This window comes from Trematomus bernacchii, unplaced genomic scaffold (genome assembly GCF_902827165.1).
Source record: "Trematomus bernacchii unplaced genomic scaffold, fTreBer1.1, whole genome shotgun sequence".
Taxonomy (NCBI): domain Eukaryota; kingdom Metazoa; phylum Chordata; class Actinopteri; order Perciformes; family Nototheniidae; genus Trematomus; species Trematomus bernacchii.
Window position 1 is genome coordinate 1,727,367 of NW_022987654.1, and position 11,084 is coordinate 1,738,450.

Consider the following 11,084-nt stretch of genomic DNA (forward strand, 5'->3'; position numbering starts at 1 on the left):
ACATTGACAAATCCCATACTGAAAATCGAATGTTAGGTAAAGATTAAACTCAACAAAAAGGGAAAATAGTAAATATTTTTATGTTATTTCTTTTGTGGACCTTTTTGTCCTATATGAGCAACTTTTTAAAAGTGAGGCACAAGGGTTAATCAAAGCCAAGTAGACCTTGGCGACGTACGAGAGAGGGAAGGGGATCCCAGGATGATGTAGGAGTGAAATGGTCAGGATGCTCACCACTCTTTCCCTGCAAGTTCCTGATTTTCTATCTGCAAACTAACAAAGACTCCCACATAGAAGGGTAACCTTTCTTAAGAAAATGTGCAAAAAATGCAGCTTTAGTTTCTGGTATCCACACAGTGTTCACTCAATTAACTTAACACGCTTCATAGAAGAACGAGTCACTTACCTGAAGGAATGGGTGTCTTTGTACCACCACAGTAGACCCAGGAACTTCACTCAATCTTGAGGCCGTGCTTTGGGGGCTTTGACTTTTTCTCTGTCTTTCTTCATGAATGGTGAAATGTGGGTTAAAGGAGATTGCAGCGTTTGCTGGTTTTCTGCCTTTATATAGTGTCATTAAAAAGGCTTGTGTTACTCACCAATGTTAAAGTAATTTGAAAACCAGCAGATTGGTCACTGCAGTCTCCCCGGTGCCCTGCAGTGGGAAACCCCCCCTTGACTTTAGTATCCCCTGTTGCAGGTGACAACTCCAGTGTTGATGTCTTTCGCGAGTTTTCTCTCCTCGCGTCTCTACAGCCCGAGAAGTTGAGGAGAAGGAGCTTACAGTTCAGCTGCTCTAAGAATCCACAGTGAAGACTGACCACCACACACTGGCCACTCTTCGGTCCCTTTGAAATATAGAGGGAGGCAGCCCAGGCCCATTCAAAATGACATTGTGATGCTGCTGAGGAAGGAGTGCTGCAGGCGTAAGCAAGTGGTATGAACCCTGCAGGGACTATAAGCTGTTTCAGTCTCGTAATTGTTTTAATTGCTATTGTAAATAATGTTCAGTTCAAATAATAAATCTCAGTCATGTGAAAATGTTATACAGTGCCAACAGTTACTTTACACAGGCGTAATTTCAATATGACCAAAGTCATTTCATCATGTCACAAGATCATGTTTTCATTTTTTAAAGGGCCCTCTAATTATTGCACTTCAGTCATTTGCAGAAGATATATTTGGAAATATCTTTCAAAATGGAGGCTTTAACTTTTGCTATAATATAACACAGTATTTGTTAGACTGCCCTGTAAATGCGCATGTCTTTTGAACTTTATTATAACATGTATTATTTCCAGGGCTTTGCAAATTAACCCTGATGCCATTACATTGTCATTCATTCACTCCAGAGCAGAACATTATGCAATTGTTACCATAGGCTTAATGGTATCCTCTCTATGATGAGTAAATTAACTTGATGTTTTAGATCAGTGTCTCTTTTATGATTGTTGTTTGTTTGTCAACTGCAGATCTCTGATGAACTGTCTTGAAACTGGTGGCAGAAATAAAATAAAAATAGGCTAAAATAGAAGGCCTAAAACGATCAAATGTGTTTTCTTTTTAACTTTGTCTAAGAAGAGGACCTCTGTCCCACGTGTCTTGGGGATTAATGGACTACAAATGTAAGTAAAGGTCTTCAAATAATTGCATCCTAGGCTGATTAGCCTAGAGTTGCAGTTAAATGATTTTGAAATATATAGGTATAACATCAGTAGCTAAGTACATTAAATTACTCAAGGACTTGTACTTGTAGTTATTTTTCACATGATGCTACTTTATACGTGTACTACACTATATTTAAGACAAATGTTGTGTTTTTTTCTCCACTACATACATTTTTTATTTAGTTACTTTGCAGATTTAGGTTAATACAAAATATAAATCTACACATACATTATTAGTTATTATTACAGGTTAAGCTAAACAGTAGTGTATAAAGTAACTCAAATAAACCCCACCTTTACCAAGTACAATATTGAAGAGATGAACAAATGAATGCACCAATCATTGAAATAAACTAACGTACTTAACAAGTACTGTACTTAAGTACAATTTTTAGATACTTTACTTGAGTATTGCCATTGTATACTACTTTGTACTTCTACTCCACTACAGTCCGGAGGTAAACCATGCACTTTTACTCCACAGCATTTATTTAATACCTTAAATTACTTTGCAGATTTGGATTATTAATGTGAAATATAAACAAAACTTAAATAAGACTTTAGTCACACTTTGAGTAAATTCTCAATCTACCCTGCAGCATACCGGTGCAGCTAGTTTTAATTACTTGGATAACACCTTTAATGCATCAATAATTATAAAATTATAAATTCATATAATATATATTATTCTGAAATAGACTAATCTGCATAATGAATACTTTTAGTACTTTAAGTATATTTTGATGCTGCTAATACTTTTGTACTTTTACTTGAGTAACATTTTGATTGCAGAACTTTTACTTGTAACAGAGTATTCCTACAGTCTGGTACTACTACTTTTACTCAAGTACAATATCTGAGTACTTCTCCCACCTCTGTTTTTTTTACACTGCAGTATTGTTAGTTTCACTAAAGTAACTAATCTGAGCACTTCTTCCACTAACACTCCATCTGGTGACAGTAATGCGCTTTCTATGTTGTTTTTTCTACGGCTATAACACAAATGAAGAAGGAAACCGGAAGCGTCATTTTCCTCCTGCTGGCGATCATAGCTAAAGCGGTGTTATGGTGTCATCGTCTTATCGGTTTGGGGTTTGACAACAGAAACAACAGCCTTATTTCGTGTCCAGCCACGACATCATATTTCCACTGGACTCTCTGGAGAGGTATGTCAGTAGAACATCGTTTGTAAATGTTAGAGATGTCGGGTTCTTGTGTGTTACCAAACTGTCCGTGCTAGCCGCTGCTAACGCTAGCTACACATAGCTCTGGCCTACATTAGCTAGCCGTAGTTAGCCAATACATTACACACAGACATGACTTCTCACCAGTTGTCCCGGCTAGCGTTATCTAAGTCGTTGTTTCAAGTTAACCTGACACGTTTGACACTGTGATATATATACAAAACGGCAGTCACATATTATGTCACTGCGTTGTTTGTTTACAGTCGGTGGTTGAGTAACTCGTCACTCGAGCTTCTCGGTTAGCCGGAGATTTAACAGTAGCCTAGCTTGATCCAGTGGAGGATTAGCCTCTGCTATCATAAACTGCGTTAACGATCAGGAGTCTGCTGTTTATTAGGAAGTGAGGCTGACATTATTTAACCTTTACAGTGAATGCACCTCTTATTAGTGTTGTAGTGTCAGCTGTCAGCCACATGACAGTGGGTCAGCAGACAGTGGTGCAGTTAGATATGTTTTCTTCAGTTCAATGGGCAGCTGAAAGCAGAGGTGTAAACTCACTAAGGGAATTTACTAAGTACAATACTTAAGTACAATTTTTAGATACTAGTACTTTACTTGAGTATTGACATGTTTTGCTACTTTGTTCTTCTACCCCACTACAAATCAGAGGTTTATAGTGTTATTTTACTCCACTACATTTATTGTTTTATTTTATTTATTTTTCAGATTGGGATTAATGATATCAAATAATCAAAATGTAAATAAGAATTGAATAACACCTGAGGTAAATCCACAAGCTATCCTTTAGTGTACAGAGTAATTAGAATAAGCTCCACGTTAACAGCGGTGATACATAATTATAATCAAAACATATATTGTGTATTACAAGAAAATGGACCAAGCTGCATAATGAGTACTTTTACTTTTGGTACTTTAAGTATATGAATGCCAATACTTTTGTACTTTTACTTGATTTATATTTGCAATGCAGGACTCTTACTTGTAACAGAGTATTTCTACACCCCGGTACTTATACTTTTACTAAACAGTACTAGATGTGAGTACTTCCTCCACCTCTGGTAAAAGTACATTGAAAACAAATCTGTGTACCTCGTACATGTAGCAATACGGTCTAACAAAGGTAGTACTTTGTACATTTACATTTGACATATTTTAACTTTTGATGGTATAGCAACATACATCAGGCAGTTTACACAATGGTTACAAATAAACTAACGCTGTAGAAATACAAGGTCATGTTGAATAGACACATATACACACAAATGTAAAAGAATGTTAATATCTGATGTAGTAAAAAAAGCAGAGCAAAAGCCAAAGTAGTTACACAAGTTAAAGTTCAATAAGATGAGTGAATAATTGGCAACCGATTAAATCAATATGTGTCTTTTTACTTTGCAGACTATTATTCTAAAAATCAATCACTGAAGAATCTCTTTAAATGTAATTTGCTGTAGTTAAACTTCTAACCAGCTGAAACCAGATTTTGTTACAATAATCAACAGCTGAGCTCAATAAATTACATTTATGGAGAACAGGGAAAAGAAACTTCTGGAATAAAGGATTTAGCTTCTTGTCTATCTATCATGACAAGATACATTTTTATCTCTGTAAAGGGACTGCTTTGTGGGACCTTTGACTGTGGGTCAAACTCTTTGTTGGTATTTTAAAGATTGATCAATTTATCTTCCAGTTAATGTGTTATCTATATCAGTCATTAGTTGAACTCGATTGGATTAAAAATACATTTAAAAGTAATCTTATTCCTTGTCTTCAGGGATCATATTTAAATTCAGTAACAGTTATGCAATCTACATAATCCACAGTTCTGGCTGTCACCAGTTTTCATTAGGAGCAATCCTGTGGTAATATAACCCCTGATTCCCACGGTTAAGTTTGAACATATCTACCAAAAAAGCACCCACTAATCTCCATCGACAGTTACGTTTTCTCATCTGCTCCATTTTAAAACTGCAGAGATTTTTTGCAATCTTCATTTGCAGGTTTCCGGCGGCCAATAGGATTGATCACCACCAAAATGTATATATGTTGCACACAGTCATTGCTGGAAATGATACCAATGTTGTTGCATACCTATACCTGTGTAACAGTAGAGGAAATGATCTCTAATATAAAAAGATCACTATTCAGAAATCCACATTCAGTCATACTGTATGCTTTATTTATTCTATGCATTTTGAAGAATCACTAAACAATTGTGAGTTTATTGAATATGCCCTCAGCATCATACACAATGTGCCGCCAGTGAAATGCATAAACAGCCATTCACTGGCTAAAAGGCTGCAGTTGGAGTTTACATTTCAGCAGTAAAGGAAGACTGCACTTTTACCAAGCATTTTAAGGGGAAATAACCTGATGTTGGTGCCTGTGTATCACTAACACAATAACTCTCTTGTCTCCTTAATCATCAGATGAACAACAACGGGAATAAGAGAGCTCCAACCACAGCCACTCAGCGACTCAAGCAGGATTACCTCAGGATAAAGAAAGACCCCGTGCCTTACATCTGTGCAGAACCTCTCCCCTCCAACATCCTAGAATGGTAAGGTCTCCATCGCGGCAAGGCTCAAAGCCAGAAATCACAGAGGCAATGTATTTCAATGCCCTAACTTGCAAATGTTTTAATGTTATCAGCAAAGTTTGAATCTGGCCTGCGGTCCCTAGTTATGTAACTTTGTATCCAGGGAAATGTGTGAATCATCTACATTACAGATAAAAAAATGTAGGTTTAATTATGTGCAATGTATCAAACACTTAAACTTGAACTATTTATGTTCTTTTGTTCATTAAATTAGCGTAACATACGATGATAAGCATCTTGGGTGGGTAGGATATACATATGTTATACATGTTTGTATATATATTTGTATTTTTGTATTCGGGATTGTGGGAAACGGTATTTCGATCTCTCTGTCCGTACACACAAACTGAACGATTGACAATAAAGTTGACTTTGACTTTTGGGTGTGGGGACAGAGAGTAGTTTACCGAGGTCTCCCATTATAAACCTGAGGGGTCACCGGAGGATTTACAGGATGCTACTTTGTAGGGCTGTGCAATTAATCGTATTTTAATCTCGATTACGAATTTGGCTTGCAACGATTACGAAAACAACGTAATCGAAATAAAACGATTATTATTTTTATTAAAAAAAAAAAAAAAAGTAATTATTATTATTTTTTTATTTTTTTGGATTTTCAGTTGAATTATACTTAAAGTTCAGGGTAATCAACTGTTAAAAACATACTGTTCACATTTTTGTTTCAATAAATGGATGTTTTCAAAGTAAATGGATAATCGTTTAATAATCGTGATATCAATTATTGACTAATCGTGATTAGGATTTTTGCCATAATCGCACAGCCCTACTACTTTGTTGAAGCTTGCTCTACACGAGTTACCACAGCTTTCAGTTTGATCTACCTGCATGTCTAGATGTCTCTGAGTGTTGCATAACAACAGAAACATGCCTCTGCAGACTAAGTGCTGGCAGGTCACACTGCCAAGTGTGTGATGCAAACGATTAGAGCAGGAAGTACTTCAAATATAAATGGTTGATCATGTGTTGCTAGGGCATAGTCCATGTTGGCATCAATGTTTTTTAAATAGATGTTTTCTTTGATACTTTCAAACACCTGTATTGGGCTGGAGGCACAAATCCCAGAGAAAGAGGATAAAGAAATCCTAAAGATGTAGTAAGCCAAAGTTAAATATTTAGTCAGGTCATGAAAAGTCATATCTGCACTTTTCCTCTTCCAGGGAAAAAGTAGTGCATGCTTTTATTGGGAAAATCTGATAAACAATAAGGTTAAATCTATGTGTCACCTCCACCACTCATCATTACGCCTATCTTTTGGTTTCTTTTCTTTATTTTGTTGAAATGCTAGCCGCACCCTCAATACACCCCCACAGCTAGGGACGTTTGCAAGTCTTTGAGCCTAAACAAATAATAAATTGTTTGAAATATAAATAGTTTGATATGTAAATAAAGATAACACCTTTTACTTAGGATTCTTATTTTGAAGCTGAATTTATGTTTGACGTTTCTGTCAGTCATCACATTTTTATTTAAACATTTCTGTGGAAAAAGTGTTTTAGTCATGTTCAGGTATTTTCTCTTTTTATACCAAACAAATTACTTGACGCAGATGAAAATACTGGTTATTGTTCATTATCGCTGAACATAGCTAAGAACACATACATTTAACAATAGAGTAATTTATCATATAATGTATATGTTTTGGAATAAAAAAATATATCAATAGCCTTGTTTGTCCCCTACATGTACAAATACAATAACACTTCTTCTGCTGTTGCTGTTTCATGTTTGTAAAGCAGAAAACGCATTTATTTAATCTCAATTTCTGCTGAACAGCTAGACTGCAGATCCTAAAATCTATATCAAGGTACTTAGGATATTGCAGCCTCATGATATTAACCACCAGACCCACTGGACGCTCGTCAATGTGACTGTTAATGTAAAGAGAAATAATGAATAGGGCCAGCAGTCAGTAGAGTTTAATTCAAGGCCCTTGCGAACAGATTTATTCAGGAGAATTAACCGTCAAATCTTGTGAATTCAAACCTAATTTCTTTTTAAATTGGGAAGCGTCGCAATCACTGACAGGAATTGCTCCTTTCTTTTCTAGGCACTATGTCGTCAGAGGCCCGGAGAAAACACCCTATGAAGGTAACACCTTTTGATATGATAATGGGTGCATTATTGACAAGTACACTCACGCTGCTCATTGTTTTAATTTATTACTTAGGAATCGTGTCACCTCTGTGGGACGGATTCTGAATGAGCTAAATGATGTCATCCTTTTCTTGTAGGAGGTTATTATCACGGGAAACTCATTTTCCCTCGGGAATTTCCTTTTAAACCACCAAGTATCTACATGATAACACCAAATGGGAGGTTTAAGTGTAATACAAGGTAAGAAAACTGTTTATTATTTATCAATTGTTTAAGGATTTAAAGAGTTTTAGAAAATCACTCTGGTTTGCCACTTTTCTCTTTTATTCTAACTTTACCTGTTTCCTCCACAGGTTATGTTTGTCCATCACAGACTTCCATCCAGACACGTGGAACCCGGCGTGGTCCGTCTCCACCATCCTCACCGGTCTGCTCAGCTTCATGGTGGAGAAAGGCCCCACCCTCGGCAGCATCGAGACCTCTGACTACACAGTGAGTGCCAACCAATGACTAAAATAAATGCAGCACATGGGGGTAAACCTCCTGTTATTTATCATATATCTTTTTACCATTTCTTTCCAGAAAAGACAGCTGTCAGCCCAAAGCCTGTTCTTCAACCTCAAGGACAAAGTGTTCTGTGAGCTGTTTCCCGATGTAGTCGATGTACGTATGAGCTCATTTAAAATGTCTCCACCTTTTTTCTTTGTTTTTCGTGCAGCTAATTCTCTAATTTCTCTCCTTCCATGCATCAGGAGATGAAGCAGAAGCAGAAGGCGCAGGAAGAGTTAAGCGCCCGCACTCAGCCCCTCCCCTTACCCGACGTGGTTCCCGACGGCGACCCTCAGCACGCCCACTACGGCCTCCCCGCCCTCAACGGAGGTCCCGTTCCCCTCGGGGGCGCCAACCCTGCCCCTGGCCTGCAGCAGGCCAATCGCAACCATGGACTTCTAGGTGGAGCTCTGGCCAACCTGTTTGTGATCGTAGGCTTCGCGGCGTTCGCCTACACGGTCAAGTACGTGCTGCGGAGCATAGCCCAGGAGTGAGAGGAGCCTGTGTGGGGGGGGGTGGTGCTTCCCCCCCCCCCCCCCCTGCAGGCGAGCCAGCAAGTGGACTGCACATTCGACAAACACACCGCAAGGGGGAGGGATGTTCAGTCCTCGGGTAAACCCCTCCACGACCACCACAACCAACACCACCACCACCATGGACTTTGGAAAACGGGAACTCAAAGCCGACCCACCCAGGAAGGATTGAGAGGAGGGGAAGAGGAGGTGGGTGGGTGGGGGGGGGGGGGGGTGTTAGTATGGCCCGGGGGACTGGAGGGGCTTATTTAAACGGTTGTGATCCGATCTGTGCTTCAGTGGTTTGTGTCACGATCAACTTGGCTCATGGGTTGTGGATGAGTGTAGAGGTGAAGTCACATGCTAGACGCACCACTTGTTCTGTAACTTTACAGATAAAAGCTTGTTTCTTAATTAACTATGTCACTTTAATCTGATAACCACCCATCAGCTCATAGACTCCTCAGGTCATGACTTGAATCTGTTCCAGAGAAAAATGTTTTCAGTCGTGAGAAGAAAAGGAGTTCCACAAAGAGCAGTTATGAGGTTGTACCAATTATCCAAAATAAACTGCAACCAGTTTATTTGAAACCGCGTGTGGCATTGTAGTCTGTTTTATTATTCAACACCTTTCCATTGGACAGGTTTCAGTTTTGTGCGGTTGCACCGTAAGAACCGGTTTCTCTACCTCCAGCTACATATCTGGTTTAACATGGAAATAAAACACAAATTGTATTCACTACGAATGTGTTGAACTCCAGATTAAATAGAACTCCAATCATCCATAAAATGGAAACAGTATTGACAAGTGTCTTTATATCTCCATTTCTGTCTTCTATAAATACATAAAAAGCATCAAAGTTGGCGTCTCAGTCTGTGAGAGAGCTACTGATCCATGTTCAGAGTCTGATTCAGTTTTCTCCTGTCAACCTATGAGCCAAGCAGCGATCCCAGAGCCTGCACAGAATAAATAGAGACCAGTACCTTTTTTTAAATTGGCTTAGCTGATCAGTATAGCGCCATTCTATATAGGTCCAAGTAAAGAGACACATGGAGAGAACCACCATTTTGTTTCTGAGTATTATTTTCTTTTTGATAATTTTTTCTTCGTGTTTTTGTTCTCTTATTTATAGATATGGCCTTGGCTTGTCTGTCATGGCGCTAAGGAAATGTTCAGTGTGTGTTTGCTAGGTGCGGGCTAACACACACACACAGACACACAGACAGGCCATGGCCCAGGCTCACATAATTGCTGATAATTTCCTGTTGTGCATTGCATTTAGTAAAGATGGTTCTACTGTATATCGGATGATCTGACAGAACAATGATCTGGAAGTGGAAGATTTGCCTTTCTATTGCTCTTTTCTCTTGGCGCCATCTTAAAAAAAGAAACTGATGAAGTTGATGATGATGGGAGTGTTTGTGTGATTATAAAGCAAATGCCCAAATTTCCATGCTTCAGTTAATCTTGTGTGACATTGTATGTTTTCATAGTAAATGCAAATAAATTACCCTGCTTGGCGGGGCATTTTAGAAAACCTTCCTTTTGATCCGTTTCTGTGTCAAATCATCAGTGATTAAGAGAGTATTTTACATATATAGCACCTTTCGACACAAGAATAAAACAATACTAAAAAGTGCAAGAAGAAACAGAGTAGAACTAAAATAGTGCAAGATCAATGTGCAAGTAATGCAGGAGAAATTAACTATAGACATATTAAAATTAAATACAGTAAGCTAAATAGTGAAGAGAGTGTTGTCAGTGATCATGTAAATGCAAAAGTGTTGATCAATTCAGTTGCACCTTGTAAAGGTGTGGTTTGTTTGTTTTAGTTTTGTACTGCTCAGTAGCTTAAGCTATAATATATCATAATTTATGAGTTCATATTTTGTATAAATAATCTAAAAATGCAAAATAGCAAGGAACATAATCTATTACAAAAAGGTAGTGGAGTAAAAAGTATTAAGAAGGATCAATTGAAAATACTCCAATTACAAGTACCTCAAACTTGTACAGTACCGGTCAAAAGTTTGGACACCTTCTCATTCAATGGATTTTGTTTATTTTAATTTTGTTCTACTTTGTAGATTTATACTGAAGACATCAAAACTATAAAAGAACAAATATGGAATTATCTAGTCCAGATAATCCAGAATATGATTTTTATTTTAGTTTCTTCAAAGTAGCCCCCTTTTGCCTTGATGAGAGCTTTGCACACTCTTGGCTTCTCTCAGTCAGCTTCATGAGGTCGTCACCTGGAATGGTTTTCAATTAACACGTGTTTCTTGTCAAGAGTCAATTTGTGGAATTACTTGCCTTCTTGATGTGTTTGAGACCATCAGTTGTGTTGTGCAGAGGTAGGGTTAGTGCACAGTGGATTTGACTACTGTTATAAGAACATTTACAGAATTTAAGAAATGAAGGCCAGTCGATCCG

The 11,084-nt window shown here is 37.9% G+C and overlaps 2 protein-coding genes across 5 annotated transcripts in view; both read left to right on the top strand.

Moving 5' to 3' along the window:
- LOC117486532 (arf-GAP with coiled-coil, ANK repeat and PH domain-containing protein 3-like) overlaps positions 1 to 1,541 on the top strand; it is a 59,163-nt gene extending 57,622 nt beyond the window's left edge. For all 4 annotated transcript variants that reach the window (XM_034135024.1, XM_034135025.1, XM_034135026.1 and 1 more), the window contains one exon: positions 701 to 1,541. In XM_034135024.1, coding sequence (XP_033990915.1) covers positions 701 to 769 — 69 coding nt within the window. In that variant the 3' untranslated portion in view covers positions 770 to 1,541. The remainder of the gene's footprint in view (positions 1 to 700) is intronic.
- Positions 1,542 to 2,689: 1,148 nt separating this feature from the next.
- On the top strand, positions 2,690 to 10,190 carry ube2j2 (ubiquitin-conjugating enzyme E2, J2 (UBC6 homolog, yeast)). The gene is made up of 7 exons (XM_034135060.1): positions 2,690 to 2,833; positions 5,302 to 5,432; positions 7,540 to 7,580; positions 7,724 to 7,826; positions 7,940 to 8,078; positions 8,169 to 8,249; positions 8,339 to 10,190. Exons 2-7 carry the CDS (start codon positions 5,302 to 5,304, stop codon positions 8,627 to 8,629), a joined length of 786 nt encoding a protein of 261 aa, XP_033990951.1. The 5' UTR covers positions 2,690 to 2,833; the 3' UTR covers positions 8,630 to 10,190.
- The last annotated feature ends 894 nt before the right edge of the window (positions 10,191 to 11,084 follow it).

Excerpts from the sequence above, each read along its gene's own strand:
- ube2j2 (XM_034135060.1), top strand. The coding sequence starts at position 5,302 with ATGAACAACAACGGGAATAAGAGAGCTCCAACCACAGCCACTCAGCGA. Across the intron at positions 7,581-7,723 it reads GGAGAAAACACCCTATGAAG|GAGGTTATTATCACGGGAAA; the intron begins GTAACACCTTTT and ends CTTTTCTTGTAG. Across the intron at positions 8,079-8,168 it reads TCGAGACCTCTGACTACACA|AAAAGACAGCTGTCAGCCCA; the intron begins GTGAGTGCCAAC and ends ATTTCTTTCCAG.